Genomic DNA, 21,084 nt, shown 5'->3' with positions numbered 1-21,084 from the left:
GAGGCGGGGGAGCAGCTGAGACTGACACTACAGATGTAAACACAGCCTCACAGCACGGCTGTGATTTATGAGGGATTGCAGAGTGCAGGGGGACCTTAGTGGGGTTTGGGATAGCAACAGAGGCTGGGCTGTATAGGCAGATCCAGCCTCTGTATGCAGATAACATTCTTTAAACACACCTCGTGTTCTCTTTAAATAAGATATACAGTATAGACAAGTTACTTGTTATAGTTAGTTTTTCATCTCAAATCCGCTTTAACCTCCATGGCATTCAATTTCCCCAGGATTTCCGTGAAAAAAGTGCTTCAATTAATTTCAAATCATTTTCAAGCTTCTTTTTTTGTAATCATTTTTTTATATTAAGTAAGTAAAGTAAAGAAGTTTTAAATCAGGATGATACCATTTATTGGCTAACTAAAAATGAATAAAAATAAGCAAGCTTTCGGCCTTGCAGCCTTCCTCGGGCTTATATCCTGTTAGTTTGCAGGCTGGTGGTACAGACAGCTTTATACATGCAACATCAAAAGGGAAAATAGATCTTTTTTTCAAGCATAAATACATGTCATTAAGATGCCTTAATTCAAACAGACCATCTCAATGGGGTTAGAGGTTGTTAGCTAAGATAAGGATCCTTGTTTATGGCCCATACTCACGGGCAACTTTTTGGCATGTCGCTAGCACACGGGAGCGTGTGCGCGACATGCCGGCGACAGCTCGTCGCCAGGTCCCTCCGCATACACACGGCGGAGGGACCTGCCAACTGACGCGGCGGAAGCTGTCGCTGTTTGTCCCTCCTCCCGCCGGAAGCGCCGTCTATTTGCAATTATGTTGCTGTCGCTAGTCCGCGTACTCACGCGGACTAGCGACAGTTGCGGCGGCGACTGTCGCCAGGCTATTGACCGCGGCAATCGCCTGGCGACATCAGCGACGGGCGACAGTTAGCGGTGCGCGCCCATGCAACGCCGCATACTCACGGGCGACCTGTCACCGCAACGCGCGCGCGCCACATGTTGCGGCGACAATTGTAGCCGTGAGTATGGGCCATTACTCGATGCTCACAGACCTGGGATTAGGATTGACCCAGAGGTATCGTAAATTCTTACCTTACCTAACAACCTCTAACCCCATTGAGATGGTCTGTTTGAATTAAGGCATCTTAATGACATGTATTTATGCTTGAAAAAAATATCTGTTTTCCATTTTGATGTTGCATGTATAAAGCTGTCTGTACCACCAGCCTGCAAAAACCAGCCGGCCGAAAGCTTGCTTATTTTTATTCATTTTTAGTTAGCCAATAAATGGTATCATCCTGATTTAAAACTTCTTGCTTTTACTGATGGCTAAGGGCTCTTTCACATTAGGGCAGACTTTGTGCATTAACGTTAACCAAGGTAAGATAAAAGGCATTGACTTTCATTTTACCTTTCACACTCGACGCTGCGTTTCGATGCGTTGCGGTTCCGACGCACCTGGGCGCAGTTTTTCCTCCAACGCACCCGCGACCCGGCGTTTTCCGTCGGGTTTAATTATCAGCTACTGCCGCTCATTGCGTCGCACCCCAGATACCCGACGAGACGCCACAGGCAGACAACGCGTGCAAGAGTACGGCTCCTGCTCGCGTTGTCTGATGTGAAAGAGCCCTAACACGGTACAATACCCTACTGCTACTACTAGGTAAGTAAGTAACTAATCAGCAACATGATGATTTAGTTACTTTATAGCTACATGTGAGAAGCCTGCAACAACATGGCTCTGTATTGTGTAGTTATAAAGCAGCTGTGGCAGAGAGAGACGGAAGGCTGATAGCAGTTAATAGAGAGCAGGGAGCAGCCAACCCGTCACATCCCCATCAGGAACAGCTGATTTAATGATGCAGATCAGTTGTGTAGAAGTTTTGCTGTCCCTATTAAATAACGGATGGTGGGTATAATTGAACTGCATAATTTTCGCTATAGTGCCTGTTTAAGCATGAATTTAAGAAATACTTATTTCAGTGAATTTCACTGTAAGGGTAACTTTTCATTCACTTTCTTTGAATCATCCCCATTCATTGACATAGTGACCTGAATTGTACTACACCTGTAGCTACACCAGTAGCCTTCACAATATCTGCCATTGAGTTTAGTTTGCATGTAGTCTACATTCCCAAATCATTCTCCATTTCATCTGACTGTATTCCATTTAAAGCATATGAACGGCAACCTATGGCCTCAGAATATAGCTCTACATCCATGTTAATGGCTCAGTATGGCATTTTGACAAGATATTTTTGCAATTTGTATAATCTCTGTTGAGTTTTTACTAATTCTTAGCAATTTTATAATTGGCAAAAATGTCTACAATTCTTTCTGTTCAGTTTCCCAAGAAATTCATGAAAAGATTATAGATAACCGGCCTCATTGCAATACTGTTAACTTGAATCCATATTGGATATGTTTATTTTACATGTACCCTTCATACTGTCATGTCTTCTACCAGTGTTTAAAGTGGGCCTAAACGCTTGCAAAGGACAGAAGGAAAGCATAGAGAAATACACCCTGTATGTATTTAGAGAGTTTAGCCTGTCTAATTCACCCTCATTTGTGTCTCATCACAAGTTGTAATTTGATCTCTCCCCTGTGTAACCTGTCTGTCATGGCAGATAAGCTCATTTGAAAGCACAGGACATTAACAATATGTCTACTTCCATGAATCAGGAAGTAGAAACAGTACAGATTTATTGCAGGATTTGTATCAGCTGTAACAAAGAAATGTTTTTCTTTAAAGGTTATTATGTTGTTGCATATCTTTTAGAGCAGAGAGGAAGTTCTGAGTTCAGCTCCACTTTAAAGTCCTTTTATCTTTTGCTAGGTTATTAAGAGAACTGGGCAAAACTAAGAAAAATAAAAAATCTAAATAGTTACATCAGATTCAGTAGCATTCCATAGATAAGATGTTAAGTGAACATTCTCCAGCATAAATGGATATGTTTTGTCACCTTGGCTATGGTGTATTTCTATTTTACTTGTACACAGTGCAGAACAGCCTGAGCAAGCTCAGCATCAATCTTTATTTCTTATTTTTACCTAAATGTATCCTTGTGATTCTTAACATTCCAGTTGTAGTCTCCTTTACTGACCAGTTCGAAAAACTCATTTCGTTTCCTGAAAAACAAAGAACATGGGCAGGTTAATGGGATCAGAGATGTAAAAATAGAGATTTTTATAGGATGTGATGTTATGAGATTTCTTTGCCACTTGTGCTTGACAATGTTATCATGACAATTTATCAAGATGGATCAGACTTTGGCTTCAATGTAACACAATGCCCTCCCTGTGCAGACCCTGAGCAAGGAAGAAAAAATCACCATTCAACTCTACAGTATACACCAGTAAAAAGCTTAGTAACATATTCAGGATCTAGTTGATATTCATTAAACACCACTGTAATATTGTTAAGGGCAGGCTGGCCCTTTAAAGGTCAATCAAACGCCAAATGGATCAAGGTAAATTCTCAAAACAATCATGTTAGTGTAATTTGTATTACCTTTTGAACTGAACATTTCAAACTTAAAAACTAACTGTGTAGCTGTGCTTACTTGCAGCTGTGCACATATCCCTTATTTATTTTTAAGTATTTATATAGTGCTGACATATTACGGAGCGCTGTACAGAGTATATTGTCTTGTCACTAACTGTCCCTCAGAGGAGCTCACAATCTAATCCCTACCACAGTCACATGTCTATGTATGTATTGTTTAGTGTATGTATCGTAGTCTAGGGCCCATTTAGGGGGAAGCAAACTAACTTATCTGTATGTTTTGGGGATGTGGGAGGAAAACAGAGTGCTCAGAGAAAACCCACACAGAAACGGGGAGAACATACAAACTCCTTGCAAATGTAGACCTGCCTTTGATTCGAACCGGGGAGAGCGCTAACCACTACGCCATCGTGCTCAGGATTAAAGACAACCTGAATTGATAATACATAGGAAAGAACAGCAGCATTTGGAATTTAAGTGGAATGCATTAAAGTCAACAAGGAAAGCAGTGAGTGTAAAAACAAACTTAAAGTGAGTGTAAAGACAAAAAAAAACAAAAACCAGTTAGATGCTTACCTATGGACAGGGAAGGCACTGGATCCTATACAGCCTTCCCTGTCCTCTCTTGTACCCCTCGTTCAAGCTCTGTCACCCCCATTTATTTTGCTGCCTCGGGCGGCTTCAGAAGCACTCAGGTACCCAAGTGCTTCAGAAGACGCGTGGTTCCATACTGCGCATGCACGAGTGTGTGCATAATTGCGCTCACGCATGGGCAGTACAGAGCTGCCCATCTTTGGAAGCACTCGGGGATGCGAGTGCTTCTGAAGCCTCCCAAGGGCTCACAGACATGTATTCGACCAATTGGTTGAGTACACACAACAGGGTGACAACCCTGAAACGAGGGAAGCAAGAGAAGAAAGGGAAGGCTCTATAGGATCCAGAGCCTTCCCTGTCCATAGTTAAAAAGACTCCCTCTGGGGGATACTGACCTCAGGAGGGGAAAGCCTCATGGTCCCAATTAGGCTTCCCCGACCTTTGTAGATAACAGGAATCCAGCTCTGGCTCCCCCGAATCCTCCCCCGACAAGCGAGGATTTATTTACCTTGCCGGGATCCAGCGCAGGCGCAATAGCCCAAATTCTATCCGCTCTACTGACCAGGTGCAAAAGGACTTGTGCCTGCGCAGTAGAGCAGATCGATCGGGTTCGGCTATTTCCGCCTTAACCCGAATGAAGAGTGGCTAGTGCGTCTGCGCAGGATCACGGTAGGTAAATATTTACCTCGCCACACTTCGGGGGACCCTGGCACTTGAACGGAGGGGCGGAGGAATCTTTGTTAGGATCCAGAGGCTTCCCTCTCCCAATTTCGGTATACCCCAGAAGGGTTTTTTTTTTCATTACAGGTGTTCTTTACGTATCTGACTTTTTTTTCCTTTTGCTTTTACATTTATTGTAACATGTGGTGTTGTGAAGTCAATAGATAAGGTGGCAGATGCTACACGGCTGTAAGCACAAGCCCAAACCACCTGTCTTTCTACGGTAAATAGGATTTTCCTGGAGTCTCACACTCTTATTTTAATTTTAAAGATTAAAAGTATATATTTGAAGAGCAAATTTTACAATTATCATCTACTGCTTTTCTTTGTGCTTATTTATTATAAGCCTGGGTAGCAACACCCCAATCAAGAGTACTCATGCTGATTCTTGTTCACTGCTGAAAACACATACAGGGACAGGCAAGCATCAGAACTGGACCATGGAGCAATGGAAGAAGGTGGACTGGTCTGATGAACATGGCCTGGAGATTGGCCATCACATTATCACAACTGCTTTACTTTCCAGTAGATTTTGAGAGAGAGAGTGTGGCACATACTGACACTCACCGTACCTCCACTGCACTGTATTGGTGGGGGCATAGCTGTTAAAGTGGATCCGAGATGAACTTTTACTCCTTGCATAATTGTGTTCCTTACATATAGTTTATAGGGCATTCTTCAAGCCAAATACTTGTTTTGTTTTAATACCCTAATTTCCGATAAACTAAACAAACCACACCCACAGCTTCTTCAGAGTGCCTTGGCGCTTGCAAAGGATTGTGGGATTTCAGTCTGGGCAGGTGAAAAAGGTGTTACTAGCTATAGATTTCAGAGGCAGAGTTTTCACAATCTGAGAGCTGCAGTGCAGATACAGATCAGTTGCCTGTGTAAGGGCTGGTTCAGACGGACGTTCAGAGGCGTTGCGTTCGTTGGCGTTGCGTTCGTGATGCGTTCAGGCTTTCAGCAGCGTTCGCGTTGCGTTCGCATGCGGTCGCGTTTTTTCTTCCCCTAGGGGGACATTACCCGTCGTGGTTAACCGCCCCTGCAAGCTACATGTAGCTTCCAGGGGCTCCTTGAACGCCAGGGAAAATCGGGAGCCGAACGCCGCGTTCGTGTAAACGCGCGTAAAAGCTTGGTACAAACGCTCCCATTCACTTGAATGGGAGCGTTTAACGCCAAGCCCCAAACGCTGGCAGTAGACGCTGCACAAACATCCGTCTGAACCAGCCCTAATGGAGGAGATAAGAGTGGAGTTTTCACAGAATATGCAGATTAGCATGCCTAGATACAGATAAGCTTGCCTGTGTGTGTAATTGTGTAATAGTGACAAGCAGAAAACATGTCTGCTCCCATTGTATCACAGGAAAAAATATTAATATACTGTTGAAGCTGTTTGAAGATAGATTTGCTGTGTAAACTATCTAAACTTTAGATAAGATATATAGACAAGTTACTTGTTATATTTAGTTTTTCATCTCGGATCCGCTTTAAAGACACTCACACCTCCTCTCATTGTCTCCTATAAGAGGGGCATGGCTACTACAGCCCCTCTCCCTTCCCCAGGCAGTGTATTGTGCAATGCAGAGGTTGTCTTACGTACCACACAGATCACTTATGATGTGGCAGATGAGGTTGTAGGAGCTGGGAGGGAGTGTAGGCAGCCCACCACTGACCCTCCATGAAATGTTTTTCAATGAAGCAAAGTATGGCCAGTGTGAATTGGTGGTAACTGGATTGCCTGGCTTCCAAACTGGTGTGGGGAGTAGCGCTCATTTGTAATATTTAATCTTTTCTTGATTAAAACATTCTTTTAATTGTTCCCTGGTGCTTAGTGGCCCTCCTTTCCTTCCCTATACACTTCCCTGGTGTTTAGTTGTCCTCCCTCTCCATACAGTTTCCTGGTTTCTAGTGCCCCCCCTCCCCTATACAGTCCCATGGTGTCTAGTGCCCCCCTCCCTCCCCTATACAGTTCCCTGGTGTCTAGTGCCCCCCCCCTCCCCTATACAGTTCCCTGGTGTCTAGTAGCCCCCTTCCCTCCCCTATACAGTCCCCTGGTGTCTAAGGACACCCCTCCCTCCCCTATACAGTTTCACTAGTGTCTATTGCTTTCCCCCTCCCTCCCCCATATGGCTTTCCTAGTGATTTAGGGCTTCACCTCCAATCTAGCTTCCCTGGTGGTCTAGAGTGGGCCAAACATAATGCAAAGTGGTGAAACCACTTGGGGGCAAATTTGATTACTCTGTGGGCCAGATTTGGCCTGTGGGCCAGAGTTTGACATGTATGCTATAGCTATGCAATCTTTACTGACATGCAACACATCAAGCCCTTTCTTGACCTTACAAAGGTTTCAATCAAACCATCAGGTGAACTTCTAAACCAATATCACATTTCTATTTCTGATTAATAAGTTAAATATTTCACGAATGCCTTAAAACAAAAAAACAAAAAAAAACTTCAAGAATATTTTAATACCAACTATAATAAAGAAATAAAAAAATCCTAATTAATTGCCTTTAAATTGTTTACTTGATATATTTTTCAGTGTGATGAATTAGTTGATATTAAATAAATATCAATGTAACAAAACCAATATCAATGTAACAACACCAAGAAAAAAAATAATTTAGTGTTTGAAATTATGGACTTCCCAAGATTGAACTTTTGACAAAATATAATTCAAGATACTGGCACACAGAGCAGAACCATTCATGGAGTATTAAATCTAAACCACAGTACTTTATATTCCATTAATCACAATACTCAGAGCTTCGATGGAGTCATTTGAAGTTTTGTGGTACCTCTTTTACAAAATCAATTATCTGAACTTTTACAAAGAAAAGGCAATTTGTCATTTGGACTTTTATATCACCTGGCTCGGGGTATTCCACTGGTGATAATTTGCAAGTCTAATAATAGCACGAAAAGGGCACGGAATGACGTATGGAGATGTTAATTGCAAGTGGTGGTTTAAAACTAATGATTTACAATCACCAGTGCTGTAATTAAAAAAGAAACCAATTCAGCCAAGTGTGGCTTGATAAAACTGGTAAGATTTCTTTTTAGTGATGTTTCGCTATTCTGTGTTTTCAATTACTTACTTAAAATAATTACTTATAAAGTATCTGTCGTTCTCACTGTCGTACCTTGGCATGTTTTTATTATTATTTTCCAGAGATAACCCCTCAAATTCAATAAGGCGACACAGTTGCTTGTGGTCCTATATGACCTCTAACAACTTCAAGCTTATGTTCATTAGAAAAAGATGGATTTTCCATCATCATGCCTACTGTGGGTTCAGGTCTAAAGATAGTCTTGCTTTCCACAACTTAAAGCCCATCTAAAGTCAAAAAGTTGATGAATTGTATAACAATATATACTGCATTGGAATCACTGAATAGCCGTTCAGTTAGTTAGTTAGTTGATACTTTAATGCATACTTTATTCGTCAGCTAATCTTTGACTTTTTGTTATGCAGACCTCAGATACCTTTCCTAGTTCTTGTTGAGGAGAAAATGCTATTATATGCTATTTGTCAGTTAACTGCCCACTCAATAATGGAGATGATTACAGACCAGGTTATTTGGGTGCCGAGATCAGCAGATAGACACCAATGTGAAGCATAGGTATTGGGTGCCTAATCTGGACTCTAGTACCCAATTGATTACAGTAGTAGACAGCTACAATGTAGGGATGATTTACACTAGCTGATCATCTATCTGTAGACGATCAGCTAGTGCTTAGGATATTTAAGAGCAGCAAGCCATTGCACTGCGGGAGGGTGTGCTAGCTAGCAGGACCATACGTTAGGGGGGTTAGTGTTAGCTAGTGGGACCATATGGGGTTAGTGTTAACTAGTAGGACCGCAGTATGGAGTGTGAGAATAGGGCACTGGGTCAGTCTATAGTTATATTACCGATATTGCTACTATTGGCAGTACCCAAAGCCAAACTCACTCAATGGTGCCTCAATATGTACTCAGATAATTAATACTAATGAGGTGGGCAGCAACAGAGCTCTGCTGTCAGCCAGCATGAGTGTAAATAAAGATTCTGTGTCTGCTATCAAGAATCAAGGGAAATGTAGTTCAAGTAAGACTGATTGCTATTAGCTAGTGACGTTTACAAGATATAGAACTTAAAGGATAGCTACTGCAAAAAACAGTAAAATACAAAATACGTACTTATAAAATGTAGATTTCTTTCAGAGTAAAATGACTATAAATTACCCTTTTCCTATGTTGCTATCACTTAGAGTGAGTAGAGAAAATCTGAAAGGTGTTGGACTCGTTCATCTGCTCATGGGGGATTATCAGGTGTTTGCTTAATTACAAAAGAATTTACTAAATGGCAGTTGCTCAATCCAACTGTGAAAATACAGCTGGACTGAGATGGACTAGACCAAAATCTGTCAGTTTAACTACCTACTATGAGTGACAGCAATATGCAACAAAATTAATCAACAGTGCATCGTACTAGTTTTACTACCTACTGTGGACAGTAGTACTACCTACGAATCAGCAAATAAGACTGAATGAATCTACACATAAGCCTTATTTGCTGATATGTCAATACTGACTCTCTCAGAAACAACTCAAGGTGAACTGCTTACTTTAAGGGGGTTAAGCATCCCCATATATTTAAACACAAGGAGCATTTCTCTTTTTGTCTTTCTCTCTATGGCTGCTGGCTGATATTGGGGCCACTTTATACCGTAGTCCACCTATGTCTTCTGGCAGATACTGATAGCCATTAATGACTTCTGGACGATATTAGGGGCCAACTATGACTCCTGGCTGATATTGGGGGCCATCTATGAATGCTTACCAATACTGGGGCCACATATGACTGCTGGGCAATATTAGGAGCCGCCAAAGACATCTGGATGATGGGGGGGCATCTATGACTGCTGGCTGATATTGGGGCCCACCTATGCCTATTGGCAGATCATGGGGTCACCTAAGTCTGCTGGCAGATACTGAAGGCCACATATGACTGTTGGTCAAGATATTGGCTTTTTAGGGAAAGGCACAATGTTGACAGTTTTGTAAAGCGCTAGGAACCACAGGAAGTGTCACAGATAGTTTGAAATACTGTGCATTTGTAAAATGTCTGTAAACAGTGGTGCTAGATGGTCTGCCCAGTATTTCAAGAAAGCAAGATCTGGTGTTGTCAGAAGTAACTGTTTTCTCTCACTTGAAATCCACTTTAAAAGATCAAACTGGTTCTTCTGTCCTTGAATTGTAGCTTTTCTCCATGTTCTTCTGTGTTTTCCAATTCCAATTCAAACTCCTGACCAAAGGACACTGTAGTTCACTTTCATCCCTAAAAATTGTACTTAAAAATTAAGAGTGGCAGTTTTAGAATTATCACTGTACATACATGCTGATTGGATCCTGATTTTGGGGAGGAGAGGGGACACGTTAATGTTCATACTGTGGGGACATCAATAGACGTTCCATCAAGGTTGGCTGTTAGTGATGACTAACGACCACCAAAACCTTATTATAGATTGTCAGGCAACATGATCACAAGTGAAACTAGAGTGGTTCAGGCATACATACATACCTACATACATGCATCACAGCCCCCCTTTTACCTTTCTGTGCTCCCTGCAATCCTCTCCTTAAATATTCAACTGGGACACCCATGGACAAAGAAGGAAGAGGTAGTCTTTTTCCTCTGTCCATGCCTGGTCTGTCCTACTTGACGCATCTTTTCCCCTAAGCTTCTATTCCTTTCTGCCCAGTTGCTGCCCATTCATGCTTGCTCCCGATAAAAGTGTTTTGTGTGTATGCATTGGGCAAACGTGAGTCCTGTGCTGAAGAATGGCATTCAGTGCTTCTGAAAGCACTGACCCAGAAGCAGTTCTGGGGTGGTGCCATTTTTGAAAATGGAAGATTTTCTACCAGAGACAGCAGCTGAGCAGAGCCAGGGAGGAACAAGAAACCTTGACAGACTGATTCACCGGAAGGTAAGTATTAAGAAAAGATGTTTATGTCACAGGGTTCTTTTTTTCCGAATCAGTGGTACTTTAAAGGACAACTGAAGTGAGAGTGATATGGAGGCTGCCATGTTTATTTCCATTTAAGCAATACCAGTTGCCTGGCAGCCCTGCTGACCTTCTGCCTCTAACACTTTCAGCCATAGACCATGAACAAGCATGCAGCAGATCAGGTGTTTCTGACATCATTGTCAGATCTGACAGATTGGCTGCATGCTTGTTTCTGGAGTTATTCAGACACTTCTGCAACCAAACAGACCAGCAGGGCTGCCAGGCAACTAGTATTGTTTAAAAAGAAATAAACATGGCAGCCTCCATATTCTTCTCACTTCAGTTGTCCTTTAAAGTTCAGCCTAATAATTTAATATACATGCTATAAAGCTGGTTGTTTATATATGAACATATATGGATACACTTGAGAGGAAAGTAGAATATCCAGTGATAATACAAATGGTTCTCACGCCTGACCAATCTTCAGGAGTCAGCGAGCACCCCTCCCCACCACCCTTCCCCCCATGTCATATCCGCCACCTTCAAAGGGAATTCATTTGTGTCTGTGGTTGGCTGGTTCCAGACACTGAGACGCTGGGTTATTTTACATGTACATATAGGGGATGGAAGCAAAGACAGCCAATATGAGATAATAAATCTGCGGTCTTATGATGAAATGGACATGTTGTATGTTTGTAAGGAACTGCAACTTTCAGGGATCTTGAAAAGCTGCTCTCATCTGTGAGCCGGTTTACACTGTAGCCAGTGAACCTGTGCACAAATCACATTTGTCAGGCCCATCTGGCAGCCTCTGACATTTAAAATGAGCATGGCTCATTTGTACCAAATTGCAAGCAGCCTCGGAACAGTCTCACTCCGCACAAAAATGACTAATCTGGTGGCACAAAGTATGTCTCCTGTGCCTTGTGTCTAGCCGTGTAAACAAGCTTGCAGAATGAAAGTATTAACCCGCGTACAGCTCGTTACTTCGTTTATAAAAACCTGAGATTCGGAGAGATTTTTCTTGATGTGTTAGAGTGTCTCTTACCTTCAAATGGAAAACAGTATGGGAGATATTCATAACATTTGCACCAGCTGACAACTAGAAAATTGTGTTTTACTACAAAAATGCTTGTCTACCAGTTATAGACAAAATAGTAAACAGTGTCAAAACAATAATAAAAAAAAAGTATAAATATAATACAAACTCCACCCCCTTCTAAATCACCTAAAAGAGAACTATAAGAGAAATGAATGGGGTTTTAAGGTGATGTGTGTCCAGGCAGCCATAGCTTTCAATCAAGCACATTTATGTTTAACAAGTGTTTAATATGTATACTGTGGTTCACTTTATTATCTTTTAACCACTTTACCCCCGCACGTACGTATTTCTCCGTCCCTTTTTCCATCCTTTAACCCCCAGGGACGGAGAAATACGTACTTTCCGCGCTCCCGCCGCTGTCCGTGCTCCCGCTCGTAAACACGCCGCCCGCCGCTAGTAAACACGCCGCCGCCCGCTTGCCCGAAGATCAATGAACGGGAAAATCCATTCCCGTTCGTTGATCTCAGCCCCGCAATGATCCGCTGCCGCTCGGCTGAGCAGCGCGACCATTGTGGGAAAAAAAAAAGTTCTCAGCCTCTTTCTACTTCCTGCAAGCGTCCTTCCGGACACTTGCAGGTCGCATAAACAAAATGTTACTGTGGCCATCTTGTGGCCAAATAGTAAAACTACATACAAAGCATTTTTTACATAGAAATAAATTAGTTTAACACACAAAATTAACCCTTTACCTCCCACACTGCCCATTTTTTTTTCTTATAATTAAAAAAAAAATAAAAAATTACAATAAAAAAAAAAATACATAAATAGTTACCTTAGGGACTGAACTTTTTAAATATTTATGTCAAGAGGGTATAACACTGTTACTTTATAAACTATGGGCTTGTAATTAGGGATGGACGCAAAACTGAAAAAAATGCACCTTTATTTCCAATTAAAATATTGGCGCCAAACATTGTGATAGGGACATAATTTAAATGGTTTTATAACCGGGACAAAGGGGCAAATACATTTCATGGGTTTTAATCACAGTAGCATGCATTATTTAAAAACTATAAAGGCCAAAAACTGAAAAACAATAATTTTTTCCCCACGTTTTTTCCTATTTTCCCATTAAAACACATTTAGAATAAAATAATTCTTGGCATAATGTCCCATCTAAAGAAAGCCTAATTGGTGGCGAAAAAAACAAGATATAGTTCATTTCATTGCGATAAGTAATGATAAAGTTATAGATGAATGAATGGAAGGAGCGCTGAAAGGTGAAAATTGCTCTGGTGGTCAGGGGGTAAAACCCCTCAGTTGGGAAGTGGTTAATAATAAAAAAAAAGTGCAATTATAATTTATAAACAAGCATCCCAGATAAATATATCAGAAAAAATACACAAAGCTTGAAATGAGCAGAACTTTTACAAAATGCCCCTAGGTGGTTCCAGTGGCAGCAAATAGCAAGTAGACATTGTTCTATTATTTTGGTGTGTACTTTGACAATAAGGTTGCTTTGACTGGCAATCTGGAAAACTCATATCTATTTGTACTTGTGATGATCACTAAGTTAAATACTTAGTACACTCAATATATGGTGATACGAATATGTTGACACCACCAAGTCATGTTACACAGCCTACCTGACCAACGAGTCATGTTACACAGCCTACCTGACTACCAAGTCAAGTTACACAGCCTACCTGACTACCAAGTCATGTTACACAGCCTACCTGACCAATGAGTCATGTTACACAGCCTACCTGACCTCTGGGTCGTGTTACTCAGCCTACCTGACCACCGGGTCATGTTACACAGCCTACCTGACCAACGAGTCATCTTACACAGCCTACCTGACTACCAAGTCATGTTACACAGCCTGCCTGATCACCGGGTCATGTTACACAGCCTCCCTGACCGCTGGGTCGTGTTACTCAGCCTACCTGACCACCGAGCCATGTTACACAGCCTGCCTGATCACAGAGTCATGTTACACAGCCTACCTGACCACCGAGCCATGTTACACAGCCTGCCTGACCACAAGGTCATTTTACATAGCCTGCCTGATCACCGGGTCATGTTACTCAGCCTGCCTGATCACCGGGTCATGTTACACAGCCTACCTGACCACCGAGCCATGTTACACAGCCTGCCTGACCACAAGGTCATGTTAGACAGCCTGCCTGATCACCGGGTCATGTTACACAGCCTGCATGATCACCGGGTCATGTTACACATGACCCGGAAGTGACGTCAACCACTAGAGCAAGGAGTATGCGGTGGAACGCACGGAAGAAGGTATGTATCTGCCCCCTGCTGCCCACACTGTAACTAGCTGGAGGGGAGCGCAGAGGGGAGAGCCCCGAGGTGAGGGAGGGGGGGGGGGGACTTTCCCTCTCCCCGCCAACTGTGGCCAAGGCTTTCCCCTCATGCTGCCACCCCTCCAGCCCCCACAAAACGGCCCGAGCGGGCCCCGGGGGGGGGCCCGGGTCCCCCCACGAGAGCAGGGGCTGCAGGGCCTATTGTTACGCCAGTGCACTGATCTCTACAACTTTCATATTCACAAACGAGCTCTGTCTTCTAAAGCTTATTATCTCAAGTGTCTGTCAATGTATTTTACTTTTTCTCTGCAGAGGAAAGTTCAAAAGTTCACTAGCCTGCTCTGTAAAATCATTTAGAATGCTGAGTAGTTTGTAAACTGCAAATATTAGAGAATGATGCAATGTTATTAAAAAAAAAAAACACTATGTAACTGAAAATAAAAATATGACAATATTTTCTTTGCTACTAATGTTCTATTAATTATCCATACTACACAAGCAATTCATTATATCATATTTTTTCCGCTTCAGTGTCTTTTTAATGTTACAGTATTCTCAGCAGTTATTTAGTGGTAATTAGGACCAGGGTAAGGGAGATGCTGGAGCAGCGGTGTAGAGAAGCAACCAGAGAAGCAGTGGAGGGCAGAGTAGTAGAGACTGGAACAGCCAGGTTGGTGAAATGCTGTGAACTGGTTGTGTGCCTGGATGACAAGGAAACCAGGTCAAAGATAATTGGTTGGCAATACTACCATAATGTCCACAGCCCCAGAGTTCCCTCTGCATGTGCTAGATTCCAAGTTGAGAATGACTGCTGTAAACATCACTTTAACATTTAAAACTGAGGTTTAGGCATTTTCAATCTCAAAAGCATAAGGTTTAACCTTCCATAAATATAGCTGCCTATTTATTTGACTGTCCCTTTTTATCATAACACGTTCATAAAAAAGTAGTAAGTAGGACCTGGTGATCAGTGCTGCAAATCAGTTACTTTAACCTAAAGTGGTGATCAGAATCTCAATTCACTTGAATGAAAGTGATCAGAATTCACAACTGTTAGATCACATTACAACTGCTGTTTTAGAAGACGCAAGTCATCCGTTGACTTTCATTGCTACTGCTTACTGCTAATATCTACAGTGGTTGGCACAGTGGCATGGTGGATAGCATGCTTGCCTCGCAGTGCTAAAGCGCAAGTTTGAATCTTGACAAGGAAGATACCTGCACAGAGTGTGTTTGTCCTCCATGTGTTTGCATGGTTTTTCTCCAAAATACCAAAAACATACTATATATAAATACATAATAAAATTAATAATAAAAAAGGGGTGATCTACAAGAGGCGCATTGAATAGGGTGTTTGATATAAACACCTCCGTTCTCCTTTCTTCTCTATCACATACATCACAATTAACGTGGTAAAGGATTTTTGGCAATGATTTCCTAGGAGAAAACGTAGGTAAAAAAAATTGATTTTGGATCAGTCCTATTAACTTATATCCTAAAATTATGTTTTTTAAAGGGGTATATCATGCTGTTTTTCCAATGACATTTTTGTATCAATAAAGGTTTTGCAGTACGAACATGTAGGGCCACTTGGTTTTATTACTATAACTGACTACCATTTTCCCAGGTTGGCCCACCTCGTTTGAGTAGTGCACTGCTAATTAGAAAAGCTGGCTGCCCATATTATTTATATTCATAACTTATATTCTCCTAATCAGATTTTACCTTTCTTAATTTCTGGGCAATGAAGATGTTTGCTGATTTTTTGTTACTGCACTTTGCCTGTTATCTTAATAGGGACTTGATGTATTGAGCGTTCTCAAGGAAATACTCATTGTTTTTTAAAGCAGCCAATCAGAATCCTTGTTTTCTCTGTGTTTTGAGAAAGACAGTCACAGTATGATTGGCTACATTGAGCAACGAGGAAGTTTTCCTTAGCATACTGTTCAAGATACAAGCCCTATGAGAACAACTGAACATACATTTAAATAAGGATAAGCCAGTAAATGTCTGAAAGATAATCATAGGCATATATTATGGTATTGGTAATAACACCAAGCTAGACCATCTCTTCCCTGCAGCTATCAAATTTATATTCTTTCTTAAACAGTTAACAAGGCTGGGAATGGATTTCAGTGATGGCATTCTTCCTGAACCATAGGCTTGTAAACACAATGGGGAGCCATTAGGATTCATGTAGCTGGGAATCTTGCCCTTAACATCCACACATAAATGGGCTGCTGGCTGCCTGCGCTCATGCCCATCTGTCTAGCGGGCACTGTGCCTGATCACAATGTGTGCCGCTGTCTCACTGAGGCACAGAGAAAAGCTGAGCGATAATGTATCAGAAAGCTGTCTGGAATGTGCAGAAGATTAGATCATCTATTACTTCAAATACATCTCCCAATTTTCCAGGGCATTCCTATGGCAGAGCACTTGGAGAATATTTTAAGCATGGTGACTTCTGATGGAGATAACTTTCTCCCATATCCTGGTCCAGATGGCTTCCAGTATCTGTGGGTACCAGTGCAGTGATCCAGAATCTACATCACATTGACTTCCCAGCTTCTACAATGCTAAACACAGTGAAGATAGTGAGGTGTGAGTAATTAGTACTGGGATGAGGGATGTAGAACAAACAGGATTACCTGCTTATTCTCAGTTGCGTAAGACTTATGCTGGGCATGCACGGCTCGATTTTGCCGCTCGATTCTCGCGCTCGATCATTTTGCAGCTCGATTCCGCAGTCAATTCTCTTGTCTTCCTCTCGTTTTTCTTATTTTTTTCCATTCACTTCAATCCGGAATCGAGCAGCGAAACGATCGAGCGAGAGATCGGACATGTCAGAAATAATCTATCGAGCCATCTTAATGGCTCATAATCGAGCTGTATATCCCCAGCATTAGGGATGCCTAGGTGGCTGTTGATAAAGCACAACTGCAGTGAGAGGAATATGGAGGCTGACATATTTCATTCCTTTTGAGCAATTCAAACTGCCTGCCTCTACTTTTACCCATAGACCCTGAACAAGCATGTAGATCAGGTGCACCACTGATTGAAGTCTGTGTAGATTAGCTTGTTTATCTGTTATTCAGACAATAGTGCAGCCAAAGAGATCAGCAGGGCTGCCAGCCAACAGGTATTGCTAAAAAGAAAATAAATATGGGAGCCTCCATATCCTTCTCACTTTATGTTCCCATTAAAGTGGTAGTTATTATACCAATGTAATGTAAAAATTGTAAAATTTAAAATACATGTGAACACATACAGATAAGAAGTTGGTTTCTTCCAGAGTAAAATTAGCCATAAAAGAAAAGCTATACTTTTCTCCCATCTTGCAGTCACTTACAGTAGGTAGTAGAAATATGGCAGAACCGACATGTTTTAGTCTCAACATTCTCAGCATGGTCTTTATTTTTTATAAATACACCCCTTGAAACAGAATTATATAAAGATCCTGACAGCCTCCCTGTTCCTTGAAAAGCCCTGAGAATCCCCTATGAGGAGATTGGCTAGTCCAAAACCTATCATACTTCTACTGCCTACTGAAAATGACAGCAACATAAGAAAAAACTTATGGCTCATTTTACTCTGGAAGAAATGTACTTCTTATTCGTATGTATTTACATGAACCGGTATTTAACATTTTACACTGCTCCCCTCTGTGCTCTGGCAGCATTTAGTGGGGTTGTCCTTTTAAAGAAAATCTGTAACTACAAAAAGTTCCCCTGGGGGGTACTCACCTCGGTAGGGGAAAGCCTTCAGATCCGATCGAGGTTTCCCCCGTCCTCCTGTGTCCCACGGTGGTCTCGCTGTGCCCCTCTGAACAGCGGGGATGTAAATATTTACCTCCCCGGCTCCAGCGCAGGCGCAGTATCCGCTCTCCGCTCAGAGATAGGCAGAAATACTCGATCCCTGTTGGCCCGCTCTACTGCGCAGGTGCAACTCTCCTGCGCCTGCGTAGTAGAGCGCACCCGACCAAGATCGGATATTTCCGCCTATCTCCGTATGGTTTGCAGCAACAGCACCACCTCTGGAGCCAGGAAAGGCAAATACATCAGCGCTTATCAGTGCTTGTCAGCCTTGTCGAGGGAGGATTCCGGGACACTTCGGGGGAGCCAGCGCTGGACAGCCTGCAGCTACAGCGGAGGGGGAAGCCTCACTGGGACACTGAGTCTTCAATCTACCAAGGTGTGTACCCCCCAGGGGACCTTTTTTTGTTACAGAGTCTCTTTAAAGCAGGTTTTGTGGGAGAGGAAATTAAAGGGCTGAGATCCCGGGGAAGCAAAAATTCTTCTTGTGTTATTTGTGTTTTTGTTTCCTTTGCAGGATATGGGCAATATCTCATCTTATTCCCCCTCTGTCACCAATTCTATCACTAACCTTCCCCCTTTTTATGCCTAGCATTAACCTCCTACTCCAATCCTAATTTTCCCCTCTTGACTTCTAACATTATCCTCCCCCCCTCCACTCCTAATTCTATCCTTCCACTGGCTGCTGCCGATTTATGAGTTCTGAAAGGAACAACATCCCTGCCACTGCGACTGTCCAGCTATATCATAGCTAAGCGGCTGCGCTAAATTTAAGATCGGCTATCCTTTGCCAAGGTTCAGGTTCCTGCTTCCCACAAGTTATATTATGGGTATGTCTAGCTGAGACATAGCACCCACTGCACCAAAACCTCCTGCTTTGTCTGGGGAACCCAGTGTAAATAATGCGGGGGAAAGAAGGTCAGGAGGCAGTGGATGGGGTGGAGGAGAGCAGCATAAAATTTGCTTTAGTGACACCACTGCCTATTCCATTAACTACTTCTACGTATTAAAGATAGTCTAAGATTTGTCAAACCAATGTAAAGCACCATCTGAATTTGTAATACTGAACTTCGTACAATGACCAGTGTTTTACTCCAATGTGGATTCTTTAGGGTGGAGCAAGGTGACCTCCAACATGGTCTACATTGAGGCATTGGTGCGTTTTCACAGTAGTTATACTGCAAAAAATTACTTCAGCCAGTCCAAAGCAAAACATGCTCGCTACAAAAATTCCAGAATACTAATGTGATCCCATCAGAAGTTGCTAAAAAGTTGTCATCAAATGCAACAATTTTATCAGCAGCTTAAAGTAAACCAGAGATCTGATAGACCTCCCACGCATGCGCAGAAGACGCAGACTAGACCCGACTGAGCCTGTTACCGGGGCTGATCGTGGCTGAACGGCAGACCGCAGGAGGATAGCATGGAACTCTGACGTGTTTATGCTGCTGGAGGAAGCCACGGGTGACTATCAAATCTCAGATCTCTCGTACACTTTAAGGGCTGGTTCAGATGGATGGCTTTGTGGGGACTCGTCTAGCCAATGCTAAATGCTACTCTGCTGCCGCACAGAAAAGCATTTGTCATCGGTTTGCATCGGTTCCCATGAGGGTCAAAGTGAGAGGCATGTGGAGGCTGCCATAATTATTTCCTTTTAAGCAATACCAGTTGCCTGGCAGCCCTGCATATCCTCTGCCTCTAATACTCTTAGTCATAGACCCTGAACAAGCATGCAGCAGATCTGATGTTCCCGACATTATTGTCATATCTGACAAGATTAGCTGCACGTTTGTTTCTGGTGTAATTTTGACACTACTGCAGCCAAATAGATCAGAACAGATGCGTAACTAGAGGGGTGCAGGCATGGCTTGTGCCATGGGCGCCCATGCACCCATGGGCGCCATGCCTGCCCCATGCCACCATTGTACTGTCTGCCGCTGTGCCTGCGCCCCCCTCCCGCAATGCTCCGATGCGTCCGATGAATGATTGCTGCCCCTCCGCCGCCTGAGCATCCTCTTTACAGCCAGTATCAGACCTCCGATCAGCGCGTAAGCAGAGACAGAGTAGGACGCACACTCTTTGCGTCTGGTGTACGCCAAATGCGGAAGTGACTAATGACGTCACTTCCGCATTTGAAGTACACCGGGCGCGAGTAGAGTGTGTTCTTCTATGCCTCCACTGTCGCGCTGATCGGAGGTCTGATACTGGCTGTAAAGAGGATGCTCAGGCGGCGGAGGGGCAGCAATCATTCATCGGACTCATCGGAGGACTGGTTGCCGACAGGTAACACCTAACGAGCACCCAGCCCATGCCTGCACCCAGCCCAAGCCTGCACCCAGCCCATGCCTGCACCCAGCCCAAGCCTGCACCCAGCCCATGCCTGCACCCAGCCCAAGCCTGCACCCAGCCCATGCCTGCACCCAGCCCATGCCTGCACCCAGCCCAAGCCTGCACCCAGCCCATGCCTGCACCCAGCCCAAGCCTGCACCCAGCCCATGCCTGCACCCAGCCCAAGCCTGCACCCAGCCCATGCCTGCACCCAGCCCAAGCCTGCACCCAGCCCAAGCCTGCACCCAGCCCAAGCCTGCACCCAGCCCATGCCTGCACCCAGCCCATGCCTGCACCCAGCCCATGCCTGCACCCAGCCCATGCCTGCACCCAGCCCAAGCCTGCACCCAGCCCATGCCTGCACCCAGCCCATGCCTGCACCCAACCCAAGCCTGCACCCAGCCCAAGCCTGCACCCAGCCCAAGCCTGCACCCAGCCCAAGCCTGCACCCAGCCCATGCCTGCACCCAGCCCATGCCTGCACCCAGCCCATGCCTGCACCCAGCCCAAGCCTGCACCCAGCCCATGCCTGCACCCAGCCCATGCCTGCACCCAGCCCATGCCTGCACCCAGCCCATGCCTGCACCCAGCCCATGCCTGCACCCAACCCATGCCTGCACCCAACCCAAGCCTGCACCCAGCCCAAGCCTGCACCCAGCCCATGCCTGCACCCAGCCCATGCCTGCACCCAGCCCATGCCTGCACCCAGCCCATGCCTGCACCCAACCCAAGCCTGCACCCAGCCCAAGCCTGCG

General features: G+C 43.8%; 1 protein-coding gene across 12 annotated transcripts in view; it reads right to left on the bottom strand.

The window, feature by feature from the left end:
* PDE11A (phosphodiesterase 11A) overlaps positions 1-21,084 on the bottom strand; it is a 749,805-nt gene that overhangs the window by 64,329 nt on the left and 664,392 nt on the right. For all 12 annotated transcript variants that reach the window (XR_011022809.1, XR_011022806.1, XR_011022807.1 and 9 more), the window contains one exon: positions 3,066-3,143. Coding sequence is in view for 1 of the 12 variants with exons in the window: in XM_068245440.1 (XP_068101541.1) it covers positions 3,066-3,143 (78 nt within the window). In the remaining 11 variants the exon portion in view is untranslated. The remainder of the gene's footprint in view (positions 1-3,065; positions 3,144-21,084) is intronic.

This window comes from Hyperolius riggenbachi, chromosome 7, assembly GCF_040937935.1.
Source record: "Hyperolius riggenbachi isolate aHypRig1 chromosome 7, aHypRig1.pri, whole genome shotgun sequence".
In the NCBI taxonomy this organism is placed as follows: domain Eukaryota; kingdom Metazoa; phylum Chordata; class Amphibia; order Anura; family Hyperoliidae; genus Hyperolius; species Hyperolius riggenbachi.
The sequence above is the reverse complement of the archived record's forward strand: the minus strand, read 5'-3'. Positions and strand labels throughout refer to the sequence as shown.